The sequence below is a fragment of the Triplophysa rosa genome, linkage group LG11 (assembly GCF_024868665.1).
Source record: "Triplophysa rosa linkage group LG11, Trosa_1v2, whole genome shotgun sequence".
Taxonomy (NCBI): Eukaryota; Metazoa; Chordata; class Actinopteri; order Cypriniformes; family Nemacheilidae; genus Triplophysa; species Triplophysa rosa.
This window is the reverse complement of record NC_079900.1, coordinates 14,650,787-14,670,646: the sequence shown is the minus strand read 5'-3', so window position 1 is coordinate 14,670,646 and position 19,860 is coordinate 14,650,787. Positions and strand designations below refer to the sequence as shown.

The following is a 19,860-nucleotide window of genomic DNA, read 5'->3' as shown; positions in this document are numbered from 1 at the left end:
TATAAACAAAAATAAGTATTATGTGCAAACAAGTGCCCATACAGTAAGCATTAACAGGTGACTTGTGTCAGTACATACTTCTTAGTATAACATGTAAGAAGAGCAACAGGTAATCATTTGCATCTGTAGTTGAAAGATCTCACCAAACTAAAATGAGTTCATTAGATTTCTGTGGGCCACAGCATCCTGTAAAACTTCTTTTATAAATCTCCCTGGTGAAAGTAAGATCCTCTTCCTCTTATGTAGACTCTCTACTTAACTGAATCCATAACAACATGACTTTACCTTAACAAAATTAAACATGAAATTATCCACTAAACATCTGGTCAACTGCACCTTATTCCAGCCTATAGAAACATTTAGATATGAGGATACCAAGCACCCAACCTATTGTTTTTTTATGTACTAATTATGTTTGTCTAAAACCAATTCTATCACAATAGACTGGCATAAAATTCACTTTCTTTAGATGAGAAAGCAATTGTAAATCTGTGGGCAGACCCTTGAAACAACAGTGACTTGCTCTGACACAACAAAACAAAAAAGCCTTTAATGAGATGAGTGTCTTTCATACAAAACTTGTGGAACCTGTGTCTGGACAGAAGCAGAACACAAGGTCTGCTTACACCTGATACATTTGGATCTGCGGTTGCTTGATCACATAGTTAAAGGGGTCATATGGCGCGAACGCATGTTTTTCTGTGTCTTTGGTGTGTTATAAGTTGCCCATGCATGTATTAGACACGTAAAATTGCAAAAATGAAAGTGTCGGAACAAAAGATGCATTCTATCTAAAAGCGAATGCTCACCCAGACCTGTCTTAAACGCCTCGTGTAACCACACCCCCACAAATCTACGTCAATTCATGGTATGAGTTGTCTAAAACCACCCAAATGTATACGCAAGTCAGTACTGTCAGTACAATTGCTTTGGAACTGGATGTTCCAAATATGGTAAGAGGCGTTACATTTCCGTCACACGCTTGCAGTATTTGACCAATCATAGCACACCTCGCTTTTCAGAGCGATGAGCTTTGTTAAGAATCTGCGCGTTTCAGAGAGGCGGGGCAAAGAGGAGATACAAACATGCATGGTATGTGGAAAATACAGCGTTTCTGAACCTTCAATCGTGAATACACATTGCATTACATCTAAAACAAATGAAAATTTCGTTTTAGCCGTGTCATATGACCCCTTTAAGTCACACTAATATAATAAAGATAATGAAATAATGATAAATATTCTTGCATACTGTACTGAACAGAAAATAAAACTGTAACGTACTAATTGAGTTTTGAGCTGATATTGGACATTATTAGATTTATTTCCATATAAATCATTTGAATTAGCATAGAGAATTAAGAACTGCAACCTTGGTTTTTACAGTAGGCAAAGCGTGTTCTGTACTATTCAAATATTTCATACACTCTGACATAAATGCACAGTAAGGACTCGACTTGAGGGCTTATGACAGTCTAACACTTTTAAGTCTGCACATGATAGCGCTGCAAATTTGTTTTGTAAACGGTTTTATTTAGCAGCGCTGGTTTTATTCAGAGCACCAGTTCCAAAATCTGTATTCATTAAAATGTCTCCTAGAACAGAATCTCCTTTCAGCACAATAGATTGTTGACTGTGCAAGTTGAAGAAGGACAGGTTTAAGGAGATTAGCGATCCCTTCAAATAGTGTGTTTTTGATCTATTGTGAAGAGGAAAAGCAGCCTGCGGTATAAATATAACAAACAGAGAGCAAGACTGATAAACAAGCATACACTAAATTTGTTTGGGAGATACCAATTTTAAAAGCAAACTTGTAAACATACACACAGGTATGATAATATAGATGTACCTAATCCATTCTCACAATCTGTAAATTCCATAGAATGCACTGCTCGATCGACTCCATAAGGACCCATCAGTGTCCTGTGCAGGGAAAAAAAAGAACAATAATTAGGAAAATAGCAATTTAGTCAGAGATTATTTTAAATGTACTCTTTATGCATTCATTTTTCAATAAATAAAGTGAATTAATCAAATAAAATGTGTTTAATATTTTGCATGTTAGCAGTGTGATATTGTGAAATCAAGTTAAAAAAAGAAACAGGGACTTTGTTGGTAAAATAAACTTTCTCCAAATTCAGCAGAAATTCTGAATTTATAAGTCACTATATGCGGCATAACCTTATCCCAGCTGTTGATTCAGCTCAGTGTATCTCTACATCACACAAATACACCTTGACTGTGTTTAGTTTAGTTTATGTTTTGATTAGGAAGAATTTGTGAGACCTGCTGTGCTTGTGGATATTAGTAGTATCAAGATCAGCTCTTTTCACTGGGGAATCAGCATTAATGATTTAACATGAATGCCCTGCTTTGGGCAGGCACCTAAAAATGGAAACTGTGCAAATTCCGATTTTTGAGAACACGCGTCGTAGTGCATCTTTACTTGAATATTTAAGGAATTTTAATTAAAGTATTGCAGCTTAAATACTAAAGACAAGTAATCAAAGGAATATAAAATGAAATCGAAGGAGTATTACTTGTTGTTATTACTTAAAGATGCTCTTTTGCCAACGATTTATCATGACATGTTTCGTGCATACCACCACTACAGAAGTAAAATGACTAAAGAGAAGAGGAAAAACTGTATTAAAAACAGCCTTTAATCACTTCTGTGGCTAAATTCTAGTTAACTGTGTATTTAAGATGAGAATTCCAGACACATAAACACTGCCCATGGCATCCCTAAACACAAAACAAACCCCAACACACATCGAAACACTGAATTTCATGATGTACGTTCACTGAATGGATTTAGTCAACACACATGAACACAATATTCTCTAGGTGATTATAGCACATAAATGGCACATACCTCCTGTTGTGCATTCTGAAAATATACTGGAAAACAACCTGCAAAGGCATACATTTGTGTTTGCACCACAATAAATGTAAACCCTTTCTTGAATACATGAATGCATGGTAATATAGTTGTCTCCTGTTCAATCTCCACGCATATTTTATGATCAAGCAATGTTCTGCAAGAGCGCACTATACAGAAAGTCACCAAACCTGTCAGTACAGCGGAGAAAATGAAATGCCGCTCGCCTCGGAGCCGCTAATCGCTCACTCTTGTTGAAGCCTCGTGCTCCAAACGCGTACTTTCTACTTTACATTTCGGAGCACCACTATCCCGTAACTACAGACTTAGTACTTTTACCTGCTAATCATGACAGCTCCCTTGTACATGACGGAGAAAGTTGGCATTTTGAGGAGGTTTCTGCGAATCCAACGACGCGTCCCGTATGCCCATTCCTCTCGTGATCAGCGCCTCGCGGAGGTCCTGTACAGCGCGAGCCACATGATCCACTGCTGCAGCCCTCTAATACCCCTCATCCTAAACAACACCAACTTCGCCCACAGATTAAATCTTATGCAACAGGGCCACAAAAATGGTGGATAGTGGGGTTTTTTGTATATATAGAAAGATTTTGTCTCATTTTTTGTATGCGTTTAACATGATAAAATGACCGTAACAGGTGGCTGGAAAACGAGTTATTCTCGTCTATGAGCGGGCAAAATATTGCCTAATGCGTAGGGTTGAACTCTAGATGCACTCTAAGCCGTCCAATATGTCTTTTGATATCCAATGCATTATAATCTCTTTGACTATTATAATCTACTTGGTGCATTGGCCCCAAAAGAAACTAATAGGAGTTAGAATTGCAAAACATAGCTACATTGAGGAATAGCTATCATGTTGAAACAGTTTAGGAAAGAATAGATAAAATGTGATGCAAACGTCATACAATACACTTAAAACTGTGTTATGTCAGGCAAAATAAAAAGTGATGTATGTGATAAAACATATAGGCTATAGAGCTATTAACTGCTTTTATTTAAGTAACATTTTTGCACTAACAAAATAGTCCTTAAAAGTCCTAAAAAAATTACTGCATATTTCCACGCTTATAGTGTGTAATACTAAAAGCTGCAAAAGAGTTTTTGATACATTTTAAACCAGCTAAAATGAAATAAAAAGACCTCTCCTATGTTATGGAATAAAAACAAATTAAGAATGGTCGTTGTTTAGGGAAAACAATATTTTTATTTAGTCAAAACCCAAACCCTTGTCAACTATGCAGGACATATTTATTCTCCTACCATTTGTTCTTTCCCATTTTAGACAATGTCATTGTCTATGATGATTTGATGCAAAGCTACAGTGCTTTCCTCTCACAATAAAACTGAGATAAAGTTACACAACAGGTGGATGCACTGTTCTAATTCACTCAGCTTTTCATAAAAAATGATTGTGTAATATTTGGGTCTTTAAATAACCTGACTTGAAAAAATGACATACATGCATAATGTAATGAAGCGACTGTACCTGTTAAAGGGGATTACTGTCATTTAGCTCTCTGGTGTTGCTAGTGCCCCAGTTAGAGTCAGAGTGACACATTGCTTTAAATAAACTGTCATCGTGTAACTCTTTGCTGTCATTTCACTTGACACATGTCCTGTGATTCAGGTAACACTTTCTTTTTATCACTGATTTACAGGGCTACAGCCCAAAATAAGTCATACAAGTTGTTCTCAAAGCTGTGTAGAATATTGCTCATCTGTAAATTTCATCATGAAGTGGGTTTAGTCTGCAATAATTTGGATAATGTTAGATGGCAGGTGCAGATCACTTATTTTCCCAGACAACAATGATAAAACAATATGGTAGAACGATATTATTGACTTCATAAAAGCAAAAATGTTTCCATCGCCTCCCAAGTCCCTGTGACCACTAAGCCTTATTGTGCCAAACTCACAGAGTGAAATGATGTAATTTGAGGATTATCTTCACACGGCCCAACATCATAAGCTTTATTTTAAAATTTGCCACAGAAAACTACTCTGACTTAAAGCACCCTATCTGGCTTGCCTTAAAATTCTCCTGTAAATCTTCTCATAAGGTTAAGTGTGGTTTACAGACTGTGCCAAGACCATGACTGCACAGGGTATACTTTAATGTTCTCAATAATCTGCTACTACAACAGCATGGGATCAGTTCAGTAAGGAATTGCTGAAGAGTGTGTATTATGGACAAGGGTGTCTTGGGGACAACCAGAAACACTGTAACATGCCCACTGATATTGCGTACAGTATATACTATTCATTTACATTAGGCATTTGGCAGACGCTTTTATCCAAAGCGATTTACATTGCATTATATTAAACTTTTTTTTCTGACTATGTGCAATCCCCTGGGATTGAACTCATGACCTTGGCATTGCTAGTGCCATGCTTTAACCACTGAGCCTCAGGAAAGCTTTTGCCATTTTTACTATTCATATTGATGATTAATGAGTCCTTGGCCTGTTTTCCCCACTTTAGTTGAAAATCTAATAATAACTTTAGATAGTGGTTAATATAGAGATTTTAATTGTAAATTTCTTTTTGAGTCAGTAATTGATTTTTAAAAAGCTTATACACTAGAAAAACGACTAACTCAGTCGTTAGGTTAAATTTACCAAGAAAATGATTATATTTGACCCAACAATGGCTAAAACAACCCAGCATGGGTTAGGTTTGTCCCCTTTTTACACAAAGCTGGGTTTGTAACTCAGCATTTTTTTAAAGTGTCTAAGCAGGTTACCTTTATGGTACAAGTCTTTCAACAACTTCACCCATACGTGCCACTGTCTCTTCATATAAGACAGAAACAGAGATTTCTTATTTCCCCTATAAAGCTTGGTTTTGCCTACATTTGTAAAGCTTGATGCTAGGGCTAAAAATAATCTACCAGGGCTGCTACTGCGATGCTGTGTTCTTTATTCACAAATCTGCCATGTACATAAATGGTAGAGGGAAAAAGCTTTGGTTGAATGGCAGATATTTAACACTGGAAGGCTTACCATAAGACAGTACAAGAAGAGACGAATTAAGGTATTGAAATGTCTCCGGGAACATCCTGGAAAAATCCTGCGCCGTTATAAAACTACACCGAATTCATAGCTGTTCACAGGATAAAATATAGTTATGTGTCTCTTTGTGCCGTACGCGAATGCCTGGTAGAAACTTTTATATCTTATATCTTATGTTTATAGTTCTATCAGTGCCAGTACTTCACCACCCCCGCACACTTACTCACACTACCATTACAGCAGATTCATGAAGTGCCTTGTTACATATCTGAAAATAAAGAACAGCTTTTCACCTAAAGAGTGATACATTTTCTGAAAGTGTTTTACTGACAGTGCACTGGTTTATCTAAATGTCATTAAATCTTGCTCAGTAATAAATCTCAGAAAGCCTAAAACTCTTAAAGCGATGTAGTATTTCACAAATTGGTTTGTATTAAATCTTCTTCGAAATTAATAAATGTAATGTCTATGTCATTTTCTAAAAACGGACAGAAATTAAGTTTAGTAAAACTGTTGTTTTGTAAATGCTGATTCATCAGATTTTCTGTCAGTTTGAGTTCATATGGAAACCAGTTTCTATATCAGCATTTAGTTTGTTTATAGTCCTTATCGCCTGTCATGATTCTGCCTCATCATGTCATGTCTTTCTTGGTCTTGTGGCAGAATCATGGCAGAGCCTCTTGTTTTGTGTGGAGAGAAACATATTATTGTCGGCCACGACATAATGTGCGTTTAGAGGTGGGCGGAATGGCCAAAAATCTATTTCACGGAATGAGTAATTTTATTTCACGGTAACAATATATTTCAAGAAACAATCTCCCATTATAATTCTATATTTTATACCTCATTTTTCTTAGATTGATTTAACTAATTTATTTATTACAGTTCATTTAAATGCTCACCATAGTTAAAATGTAGGCAAGTTATGAAAATGTACTAAAGATATCAAATTAAGTTCTGATAATCAGATGTATTATTTATTCATATTTATCTTCTGGCTATATCATATACAGTAGGAAGATAGACAACATTTATAACAATAAAGTATGAATATGCACAAACAATGAGAGTACAGTAGACTAGTGTTATAAACTGGTGTTCATGGGGTCTGTACTGAAGGTCTTTATCACTCTTCACTCCCTATTTGATGAGCAATTTTAGTGTGTTGCGACTGTCTTTAGGTTTGTTTATTCTCGGGTTTGTTTTTGCACTGCGAGTCTCTGGTGACTCCTCACGCGTCTCCCAAAACTGGAGGTAGAAGCGCGTCACATCAAAGCGCTCGCGAGCATCATCGCGCATTTCAACGCAAGTTTCACCTTGGCTCGCCTGAAGTTAAACTTTATAAAACTATTAACAGCTTTTCAAAACAACCTGACTTCTGAAATACGTGTTGAGAATGAGATTTTTTAAATGCTGGCGCAGATCCCTGCACGAGCACTGTGGGTGAGAGAAGCGCCGGACTGGAGCGGATCACTAAACTACAGACTGAAAGAAGGTCAAAAGAATGTTTGATTCGTTCATTTGTTACGGGTGGATTAATTCATTAGTTTTTTTCAGAATAGCACCTAATTTGCAGAGCGCCGAGTTAACCACGCCTACTTATTTACATTCCGCGAATAGAAAAATTTCTTACGGTTGAAATTTTATTCCACGGTAATGGAATATTCCGTCATTCCATCCAGCCCTATGTGCGTTCTCTCAGGTCTCGTCTTTGGCCCCGCCCCTCTCGTTTCCTCGTTTAGCTTCCCGCCTGTGTCTCATTACCCACACCTGCCATTGTCATCTTCTTTGTTAGTTCCCTTATTTAAAGCCCTTGTGTCTGCTGTCCTGTGCTTGTTAGTTTTGTACCATTTGCTTGTTAGCTTTGTACCGTGCTATCTCAGATATTCGTACCTTGTCTTGATGCCTTGGTTTTTCCAGTCAGTCTAAGTTTGTGGAAGTTTAGTTATCCCGTTCTCTTGTTTTTGCCCCCTCGTGGGAAGTCTTTGTTTTACAGTTTTGTGTGAGTTCATCTTTGTTCAGTTTTGGTTTTTCCCCATCGTGGGTTTTGTTTTGAGTTTAAATAAATCTTTGTTATATTAACCCCTTAACCGCTGCCTGCCTGCACTTGGGTTCTTCTCCAGCCTCCATGACATAACGAACGAGCCCTACAGAACCCAGCAGGCAGCGCTATGGACAGTTCCCAGCAATCTCGCCAGGCTCACCTCCTTTGCGGTCTTCGCCAGGGGGACTCTGACCTCATGGAATACCTCGACCAGTTCCTGGAGGCTGCAGAGGAGATGGTCTTTGGGGAGGCGGAACTAGCGGTAATGTTCAATGGCAGCCTCAATGACCCTCTGTTGCGGGCCGAGATGAGGATGCTCATCTCCTCAGCCGGTGATCCAGCTGGTGATCCAGCCGGCGTCCCGTTCAGTCCTGCCCAGCCGCAGATGTCCAGTCCTGTCCAGCAGTCGTCATTCCAGCCGGTGTCCAGTCCTGCCCAGCCGCAGGCGCCCTGTCCAGCATCCGGCGCCCCAGCCGGCGTCCCAGCCAGTCACTCAGCCGGCACCCAGCCCTGCCTCCAGTCCGGCACCCTGTCCGGTCCTGCAGGCACTCCAGCCGACAGCCAAGCCTGTCCCTATCAAGTCCCCCGGGACTCCGCGCCCCCACGGACTAAGACTCCCCCACCTAGCCCGAACCCCTTTGGACTCCCCCCCCATTAACTCTTTTGTTCCCCCACCCCTTCTCCCTTGTTTATTTTTATTGTCCCACCCCAACCCTTTGATTATTATTGCCTATTTTCCATTGTTGTTGTTCACAATGTTTTGTTGGTTCTTGTCTGTCACCCAGTCGGTCTTGTCTCGTTAGTCTGCCCCTTGGTGAACGCCTGGGGGTATTCATTAAGGGGGGCTTCTGTCATGACAGAGCCTCTTGTTTTGTGTGGAGAGAAACATATTATTGTCGGCCATGACATAATGTGCATTCTCTCCGGTCTCGTCTTTGGCCCCGCCCCTCTCGTTTCCTCGTTTAGCTTCCCACCTGTGTCTCATTACCCACACCTGCCCATTGTCATCTTTGTTAGTTCTCTTATTTAATGCCCTTGTGTCTGTTGTCCTGTGCTCATTCATTTTGTACCATTTGCTTGTTAGCTTTGTACCGTGCAGTCAGATCTCAGATATTCGTACCTTGTCTTGATGGTTTTTCCAGTCAGTCTAAGTTTGTGGAAGTTTACTTATCCTGTTCTCTTGTTTTTGCTCCTCGTGGGAAGTCTTTGTTTTACAGGTTTGTGTGAGTTCATCTTTGTTCAGTTTTGGTTTTAAATAAATCTTTGTTATATTAACCGCTGCCTGCACTTGGGTTCTTCTCCCACCTCCCTGACCATCGTGCCACGTTAAGAGTGCAAATGAGGAGAACTTCGAATTAACATTTGCAACTGACATATTCTTAAAATTATTTAAAAATTGATATTAAGATTTGGTAAAAGATCTGGTTCCTTTTTTGAAGGAATGATTATTTTGTAAATATTTTTTTAATTGAAAGCTTGTAAATTCAAATTTCCCCCCAATTTAATATTGTTGATTTAGGCATATGCAATGTTAAAATTGAGGGGGGGGAAGAATAATTGCGTGAGGAAATTAAATATTATCCTAAACATCCATATCACTGTGACATTTATACATTGTGTTTCTTATTGTTTGAGAACTTTTTAAGATTTAAGTTCTTGTATAATCGACTTAGGCCATGAACACACTTGACGTCTTTTTTTGACAAGAAAAAGTTGACGAGCGCTTTTTTTGGTGAAAAAAGATGGCAGCGTTTATGCATGAAGGCAGCTCAGCACACAGGATTCATATAGGCAGAGTAATGGAAGTCTATTTGAATTATAAACAGAGACCGTCTTTGCAAAAACCAACCACATATTTTAAAACTACAGTACTAATTTCTCGCTAGAAATGCAATCGAAAGTTATTAAAGGTAAAAAATAAACTTTAATTCATATAAAAATGTTCAAAGCAGCGCTTCGGCTGCCATTTTATTTTTTCGAGCCTGATCGTGCTCGACCAATCACCTCCCTCGCATGTTACGGAAACGACACACTACTCACATGTCATTGGTTAGCTGTGAAAAGGAGCTTGACGTAGGGCGTTTTTTCAGAAAAGTTTAACTTTTTTCCAACTTAAAAAGATGCCCTGAGCTGCAGAAAAAGACGCCGGAGCTGGCGTTTAAAAAAGCGCTCAGGACGTTTTTTGAAAACACTGTTTACTCCATAGGATTATAATGTAAAACAGACGCTAGCAGCTTCAAAAAAGTCAGGTCTGAACACGGACTTATAACATTTTTGAATGACAAATTAAAGTAAATATATATTTTAAACAATTTACTGCTATCTATTTAAAATACCCTGAACACATACGTGAACTCACACTCGCACAAAATATGTCAAACACTAACATGAGAACTAGAAATAAGTATACAAGAAGCACATGCTTATACTGGTAGCTCTGTATGCAAACAACCTCAGCTAAAACATAATAGAAAGATCTTATCTTTTTTTCTTACAGCAACCATGGCAACTACCCATTGCATCATAACTTTAATCACCAAACCTGCACAGTGGGTTGTTATCAGATTATCGGATAATCCAGTCCACATTGAGAAATCATAACGGCTGGAGATGCACTATAGAGTATCTGTTTATAGTTAGTTCTTCTTGGGTTTCATCATTTACCATGCCACCGATTCTACAAGTGATGGGTGGGAAATGAGGGTGGCAGCTTTAGTCAAGTGCATGCCAAGTTTCCATGCTAGAGAACCCAGTGGTGTGAAATGGGTTAATCGGAAACAGACTAAAAAGCCAGTCTGACCTGTTTACGGCTGCTATGTTCTGGGCTCATGATTGCCATCTATAGGTAACACCGAGAAAAGCATTTCAGGGAATGTCACAACATATCCACCTTGCTTGATGCTGTCTGCTCTGCATAAAAACACCAGTGAATGTGTTTGAGGGCTGCTCATATTACAGAGTTTGTCTGTTTTGGTCAAATAAAGGGGTCATATGGCCCGAACACGTGTTTTTCTGTGTCTTTGGTGTGTTATAAATTGCCCATGCATATATAGACACGTAAAATAGCAAAAGTGTCGGAACAAAAGATGCATTCTATCTAAAAGCGAATGCTCACCCAGACCTGCCTGAAACGCCTCGTGTAACCACACCCCCACAAATCTACGTCAATTCATGGTATGAGTTGTCTAAAACCACCCAAATGTATACGCAAGTCAGTACTGTCAGTACAATTGCTTTGGAACTGGATGTTCCAAATATGGTAAGAGGCGTTACATTTCTGTCACACGCTTGCAGTATTCGACCAATCACTACGCACTGGTTAACTGGCCAATCATAGCACACCTCGCTTTTCAGAGCGATGAGTTTTGTAAAAAATCAGCGCATTTCAGAGAGGCGGGGCAAAGAGGAGATACAAACAAGCACGGTATGTGGATAATACAGCATTTTGAACCTTAAAGGGGTCATATGGCACGAATATGTGTTTTTCTGTGTCTTTGGTGTTATAAGTTACCCATACCCATTAGACACGTAAATTGCAAAAATGAAAGTGTCGGAACAAAAGATGCATTCTATCTAAAAGCGAATGCCAGACCTGTCTTAAACGCCTCGTGTAACCACACTCCACAAATCTATGTTAGTTCATGGTATGATTTGATGTTCCAAATATGGTAAGAGGTGTTATATTTCCGACACACGCTTGCAGTATTCCACCAATCACTACACACTGGTAACTGGCCAATCATAGCACACCTCTCTTTTCCGAGCGATGAGCTTTGTAAAAAATCCACGCGTTTCAGAGAGGTGGGGCAAAGAGGAGATACAAACATGCATGGTATGTTGAAAATACAGCGTTTTTGAACCTTAAATCGTGTATACACATTGCATTACATCTAAAACAAACCATAATATTCATTTTAGCCGTGTCATATGACCCCTTTAAATCATGTATACACATTGCATTACATCTAAAACAAACGATAATATTCGTTTTAGCCGTGTCATGACTCCTTTAATTTATTTCTGCAGAAATCTAAAATGAAAGGTTATTGTTAACAGATTATGATAAATGATTTTAATTGTTGTAAAGGATTGTGCTTTTTAAGTATTCACTTAAGGGGTTTATAAATAAAATACAACAGCATAACATACTATGGTAATTAGATACATAAGCCTACTAACAACATGAGGTGCAGACAGAAATCAATGATCCGCTGGCAAAGCTGACACAACAAACTGGTTAACTATCCAAGACCTCATTCTTATGCAGGATTAGCAAAAACAGGGCAGATTAGAATTGGAGTAAGCAAAAAAATGTAATAAATGCAGATAATAAAATGTGTTGTAATACAATATAAAAAAGGCAAGACCAGGCCTGGTTATAGATGAGCAGCTCTCTATTAAATATGTACCATGTAAATCGTGTCAGTTAAAGATGCTGTGTGTAATTTTTGTAGGATCTATTGACAGAAATGCAATATAATATACATAATGTCTTCAGAGATGTATAAAGACCTAACATAATGAAGCATTATGTTCTTATTACCTTAGAATGAGCTAGTTCTATCTGGATGGAATTCGTCATGTTTCTACAGTAGCTCTAAACAGACAAACTGCTCTACAAAGCGTGTTTCATCAGTGTGTTATCTCCTTCAGCAAAGAAGCAAAATCGTGAAAACATCTTTGTTCTGTGTCAGCTGCCGTAGTGCTTCGAAAGGGAGTGGTAGAGTGAGCCGTTGATTGTAATTTGCCACCTCACTGCTGGATGCCCGCTAAATTTCATACACTGTGACTGGACCTTTAGTGACAGTTCTTTATGTTTAGACCCTCAGTGAGCAAACCAAAGGACAAAGGCAATAGTTGCTGTGACATGGAACAAACTCCAGAAGGTGGAGTCAAGAGACCAGGGGACCAGTTTCAGTGTTGGTGCTACTTAACGAGTTTATTGCAGTCTTATATTCGTTTGATAATATATATTTAATAGAAAATATAATGATATTAATAATTATTCGTTAAAATTAATACTAATAAAACTGTAAAAATTTTGATATTGTATTTAGCATGGTCCATCTGTAATGCGGTCACTGACGAGAATGATGAAGCCACGAGAGAACTTGGGGAAGGTGAAGGGTTTAATAACAAAAGGTAAAATCAGGAACAAAAGGGAATCCAAAACATCCAAGGGAGCAAACAAAGTAATCAAAATAACATCCACCGAACAAACAGGGTAATCCAAGTGACATCCAAAGAACAAACAGGGTAAACCAACACGACATCCACCAATGATACATAAACTTACATTAATACCAGACAAGGATCAATAGGCAAGTGAGAATACATATAGTCTCTGGGTAATGGGGTGCAGGTGCAAAAGTCAATGATGATCAATTCGTGAGGGAGCGTGGGAAAAAGACATCCTGGAGCAAACACGGGGAAAAAAGATTAAGGGACAGATGGAGTGTTACAGTATTCCCCCTCCCACAAGTTGCGTCTTCCCGCCTACGAATCAACCGTGGAGGGGGGGTGGGCATCCTGGAGGCTTGTGCAGGATACAAGGGACAGGGAGCCTCCAGGACGGTGCTACCGGCACCGGGGTTCAAGGGGTCCAGGGAGGTGCTGGCAGTTCAGGCGGCCGCGGAGGTGTCACCCATACCAGACAGTCAGCCGAGCTGGGAGACGAGGAGCAGGTAACGGTGCCATGGCCGTGACGTTGGAGTCGGGAGATGAGGAGCAGGGGCTGATGGCTGCCGTGGCGGTGTTGCCGGGGAAGCGGGGGCTGATGGATGCCGTGGTAAGGTCGCATCCTAACCTCACCACAACCACGGCAATAGGAGGTGGCTTGCGCTTCCCTGGTTTGGTGGCCTGGAGCGGTCCGGGACCGGCTCGGAGACCTCTGGAAGGCCGGATGGGACCGGCTCGAGGACCTCTGGAAGGCCGGACGGGACCGGCTCGAGGACCTCTGGAAGGCCGGACAGGACCGGCTCGAGGACCTCTGGAAGGCCGGACGGGACCGGCTCGAGGAACTCTGGAAGGCCGGACGGTACCGGCTCGAGGAACTCTGGAAGGCCGGACGGGACCGGCTCGAGGACCTCTGGAAGGCCGGACGGGACCGGCTCGAAGGACCTCTGAAGGCCGGACGGGACCGGCTGGAAGACCTCTGGAAGGCCGGACGGGACCGCTGAGAGGACCTCTGAAAGGCCGGACGGGACCGGCTCGAAGGACACTGGAAGGCCGGACGGGACCGGCTCGAAGGACACTGGAAGGCCGGACGGGACCCGGGTGGGCAAGCAACTGGAAGCCGGACGGGACCGGCTGAAAGCACCTGGAAGGCCGGACGGGACGGCTCGAGGAACCTCTGGAAGGCCCGGACCGGCTCAAGACCTACTGGAAGGCCGGACGGACCGGCTCGAGGACCTCGGAAGGCCGGACGGGACCGGCTCGAGGACCTCGGAAGGCCGAGACGGGACCGGCTGGCGAAGGACCACTGGAAGGCCGGACCGGGACCGGCTGAAGGACCTGGAAGGCCGACGGGACCGGTCGAAGACCTCTGGAAGGCCAGACGGGACCGGCTCGAAGACCTCTGGAAGGCCGGACGACCGGCTCGAAGAACCTCTGGAAGGCCGGACGGGCGCTCGAAGACCTCTGGAAGGCGGACGGGACCGGCTGGAAGACCTCTGGAAGGCCAGACGGAACCGGCTCGAAGACCACTGGAAGGCCGGACGGAACCGGCTTGTAGACCACTGGAAGGCCGGACGGGACCGGCTCGAAGACAACTGGAAGGCCGGACGGGACCGGCTCGAAGACCACTGGAAGGCCGGACGGGACCGGCTCGAAGATGTCTGGAAGACCAGACGGGACCTGCTCGAAGACCTCTGGAAGACCAGACGGGACCGGCTCAAGGCCCTTGAGGACGTGCTACACAGTCCACGCCATTTCCCACGGTGGTGAGGCTTTGTGGAGGAGTGCGGAGAAGATATGGGGCAAGCCGACTTATGAGGCTTGCTGAGGGGAGGCTCGGGAGCAGATCGCTGGGCAGTGGAGGACTGAGGCGTGCACTCCATGTGAGCTGGAACAGACCCCCCATTTCTGGGACTGGATAACTACTATGCCCGCTCTCATCACTTTCCCCGACGCAGAGTTCACACCCCATAGCCTAAAGGATTTGGTTGAGAAAATCCTCCAGGGGGTATGTATCTGCGTCGGGGAGCATGATGAGGGCGAGCAGCTCATCATCCAGCCCAGTCAGGAACAAATGGTTAAACTCGGGGTCGCTCCAACCAGTCTGCACACCTCCAAAAAGTCATCCACGTATCTCACCAGAGCCATCCCATCCTGGCGGAGTTGCAGGAGTTGAGTCTCCGGAGAGAAGATGTCCGGGTCCGGTTGCAGCGTGTACATTTTGTATTAGGTCTGGTATTCTGTAATGCAGTCACTAACGAGAATGACGAAGCCACGAGGGAACTTAGGGAAGGTGAAGGGTTTAATAACAAAAGGTGAAATCAGGAACAAAAGGGAATCCAAAACATCCAAGGGAACAAACGAAGAATCAAAATAACATCCACCAAACAAGCAGGGTAATCCAAGTGACATCCAAAGAACAAACAGGGTAAACCAACACGACATCCACCAATGACACATAAACTTACATTAACACCAGACAAGGAACAATAGGCAAGTGAGAATACATATAGTGTCCAGGTAATGGGGTGCAGGTGCAAAAGTCAATGATGATCAATTCGTGAGGGAGCGTGGGAAAAGGACATCCTGGGGCAAACACGGGGAAAACAGACTAAGGGACAGACGGAGTGTATCTCATGCTATGTTAATTGTAGGAAGTGTTTCCTACAATCAGGAACATCTGAATTAAACCAATGCATTAGTCTTAATTCAATTCATTAACTGCTCTTCTATTCTGTTGCTTTAACAAATCAAAGAAGTGAACCATCTAAATGATGACAACACCTGATTTACAACACATTCATATTACTGTAACAGGTACATTAAGTGCATACAAGCAGTGCTGATCCTAGACGTCTGGGGGCCCTATGCAAACCTTTGTGAGTTGGGCCCTTGTCATAATAGTTAAAATTAGATAAGCACAACTGTAAACTATATGAAATAAAAATAAATCAATAAACACACTTAAAGGAATTAAAACTGAAAGACAAAAATCCTTAAACTGACGGTAAGAACAATTAAGTATAATCCTTTACCTAAAGTAAGAAATGCCTCTGGAACCATCTAGCTTTTTACTAATCAAATGAGTGATTAACAAAAATAAAACATGATAAATATAGTTTACTCAAGAAAGCCAAGCATACGAAAACACATCAATTAGGCTATTCTCTAAATGTGATGACACAAAAATTACATATTATCATGGGCAAACGAAATACAGTGGTGTGCATTATAGCTGAGACTCACATGAGCATTGTACAACTGGTTTTGTGACTCTACGTCATTAACAGTAAATGCTATTGAAGTTAGAATATTACTGTGTATGTAACTTTGAAGACGGTCCCTAGATTCACGACTATCGAAATTCCACAGTCATGAATGCCAGTGGACATGTACTGAATTTGTAAATCTGTAGGTCCACTTGCATAATTTGGCAAAACTAAATAAGACTTTGAAATAGCACAAAAACACATGGCTTCTTGTTCTTTTGCTACAGATGGATATCATCGTTTTGAAGCCATGGCCATATGTAAAGACGCATCATCACATTATGCGCATGTCATCACCTGCGCGCACTGCATGATGTCCGAGTATGTCACGGTAATTAAATAAATTAAGTATTAAAAAGGAAATTTCCAAATGATTGCTGTAAAGTTTGTAACAGAACACTCCAAAGGCAGAAAGTTGAATCCGCGTCTTGTTTACTGTCATGGTTCTGCCTCACCTAGTCTTGGATTTCCTGGTCCTGAGGCAGAGCCATGACAAAGTCTTTGGTTATGTGTGGAGAGAAACATATTATTGTCCTTTTGACAATAATATGCGTTCTCTCCAGTGTCTTGTCATTGGCCCCGCCCGTCTCGTTTCCCGTATTACTTCCCGGCCGTGTTCCTTTACCCTTACCTGCCCTGTGTCAGTATCCTTCCTTTGTCTTGCCTTTAAAATGCCCTCATGTTTCTTTGTCCTGTGCTCTTTCGTTGTGTTTGTTACCTCGTGTTTATGCGTCCTTGTTTTGCCTCGTTCTTGCATCTGTCCCCAAAAGTAAGTTTATGTAGTTTTGCCTTAGTTTCTGTTTTGCCCCATAGCGGGAAGTTTTTCTTTGTCTTTTTTTGAAAAGCATTTGGTTATTGTGTTTGTGCCCCATCGAGGGTTTTTGTTTTGTCTCAATTTTGTTTCATTAAAATCATTGTTAACCCCTTCAACCCCGCCTGCCTGCAATTGGGTTCTTTATACATATCGTGACAGTTTACGTTATAGTGTTTTTGATTCGGTACTCAAGGAGGCCCCCTGGTGGTGCAGGGGCCCTACGCAACTTGCGTAGTTTGCGTATAGGAAGGATCGGATCTGCATAAAAGAGTATTTAATCCACTGATGATGATATCAGTCACAGACTCCTGCAGTTGCATGTTTTCTATAATAAAAATCCTGCTTGTTGATACATGTCAAAAACTTGCAATGGGACTAATGTATCTGATGCCTCAGTCATGTCCAGACAAAAAAGGGAAAGCAAACCTTTAGCGTTCAGGTGTCATATACCACTAATCCTCTTCTGTGATTGGTCTATATTTGTTTCAAGTAGAAGTCCAAGCCAATAGAAATGCAATAATTTTCATAATGCAAAAGTAGTGCAAATCCACAATGTTCAGAGGACAGGGACATGATGTGCCTGCTTGTGAAATGCCTTTCGCACAGGTGACTTTCTGATCACTAAACAAATCACTATTAAAATGATTGTAATGTTGTATTACATATATTTATGGCACAATATCACAGGTTTTGGGGGGTGACTTAATATATCATTAAATCACTGCAGGCAGTATCTTTACATGCCATTGTAAAATTGACTAAGTGAGTAATGTGCATTAAATCACTTAACTCAAATATATAGCCCACAAAGCAATGATCAAAAACGGTCATGCATCAAAATATTTTTTATAATTAACATTAGATCAAATTACTGTAGGCTTATATGGTAAATGTAAATATCTGAGAAAATAGTTCTGCATTATGTAGATTTCTTACATTTTATCACTTTGCCCCTGATATACTGCATAAAATACTTAACCGTCTCAATTTTATGCACAAATAAAACACTTTGAATCACTTGACAAGTTTACAAAGATCAGTGGCTATGACTTTCTTTCATTATACTTTCTATTATGCTATGAAGTTGAAGTATTTATTATGCCCAATAGTTAGAAGCCAATACACAGTCATGGCAATTTGTTTATTTATATTACATATCATAAAATGTATAATTTAAAAATAGCAGCAAACCAAGAGTTCACAAACTGAGATTCATCTTAATATTATAAACTGCCGTAGACACCGGTCATCCTCCCATAAACTGCCATTATGTTCAGATCACAGCCACTGTTACATGGGGCCAAGCAACCCAGCATCATTTCACTGGCGCCCTAAGCCTCATCTGACTCTACCCAACAGTCTGCTCATGTCCTGGTCCTCAAACTCTAAATTTAGCACATCAATGGGCAGATACAGGTACACACGATATTAGGTAGCTTTAACCAATTAATACAAATGAGCCGTCACGGTTTAATATTGGAAAAGACGTAGGCCTATGCTGTAAAAATACGTTCCTAAAAACTCATGAAGGTTCTCCTTATAAGCTGAGCACGAGAACAGTTTAACTTTTTCTTTATATTTTCTTAATACCATATTTGTCTAATTACTACAAGCGTACTAAAATCGCGCTCATATTTAGAGTCATTATGTAGCCTAACGTACTTTATTTTAGTAGTTTATACTTAATGCTAATGACGGTTTTATCTGTTTGAAATGTTCACGGAAGAGATGAAAGTGCTGTGCACTATAGCTAACGGTACCTCAGGCAATTCATCACTTGCGTGGGCTATTCTGTCTGCTTTTCCCAAAAACTTATTTTCCGTTTTTTCAACATTTTATGAAGCAATTTATTTTAATAAGAAGTTAAATAAGTATCACTACAACTGAATTGAAATATGTAAGAGCGCAGCCAGAAAACGTTAAGTAAAAAGGGAGGAAAGACGCCAAGCTCTACAACCATTATTAAAAAATCTTACCAGTAAATGAGCGAAAGTCCATCAAAACGCTCGAGCTCTCTCCCTCGTGGGTTCAGATAGGACATTGCATCCAACACAAAATATTCAGCTCCGGATCCTCTTTATTGGAATTAAACGGCGCCTCAAATTATTTGCATCATACACATCAGCGCGATTTCATGTCATGTCTCCGCTTCTCAGCCTCCCTTGTTGAGCACGTTCAAGAGTCAGCATTAAATCAGCCATACAGCAACTGCCAGGCGAGACAGTCCACTGCCAGTTTCTAATCTGTAAGACACGTGGTTTTCGTGCTGACCTGGCCGTCTGTTAGACGGAATCTTGTAGACGGCCCTCTGGTCACATTACTTTGACTTTTCATGAAATCAATGTCTGTTTATGTACTAAAACAGCGCGAGTCTCCAACTTTGTGTCTATCTCTCTAAAAATAGGATGGCATTTTTGTGCACTGTCCAAAAGTTGCCCAGCTGCCTGGTTACGATTTTTGTCCTAGGTTACGATTTTAAACATATCTTGCAGAATATGGGATGTGAGTTTAAACCTCACTTGTTTGTACAATCAGACAAGGTCATGACCATTCTGCTTCAGGTAACTGTAATGAATAGGCTACTCTGGCTGTTGACCTGACTGCAGTCTAAACACCAGGGGGTTTCCAATTTCCTTACATAGAC

At 41.0% G+C, this 19,860-nt stretch overlaps 1 protein-coding gene across 8 annotated transcripts in view; it reads right to left on the bottom strand.

Annotated features, from left to right (window-relative positions):
• Positions 1-19,432, bottom strand: part of si:dkeyp-72e1.9 (syntaxin-binding protein 4) — a 49,541-nt gene extending 30,109 nt beyond the window's left edge. For 3 of the 8 annotated variants that reach the window (XM_057345868.1, XM_057345871.1, XM_057345869.1), the window contains exons 1-2: positions 2,875-2,997; positions 1,849-1,922 (exon numbers count right to left, since the gene is read on the bottom strand). In XM_057345868.1, coding sequence (XP_057201851.1) covers positions 1,849-1,922; positions 2,875-2,972 — 172 coding nt within the window. In that variant the 5' untranslated portion in view covers positions 2,973-2,997. Of the gene's footprint in view, positions 1-1,848; positions 1,923-2,874; positions 2,998-3,219; positions 3,397-19,192 lie in introns of those variants that run through there. The other 5 variants (XM_057345870.1, XM_057345873.1, XM_057345874.1 and 2 more) reach the window with 4 other exon arrangements.
• Positions 19,433-19,860: the final 428 nt, after the last annotated feature.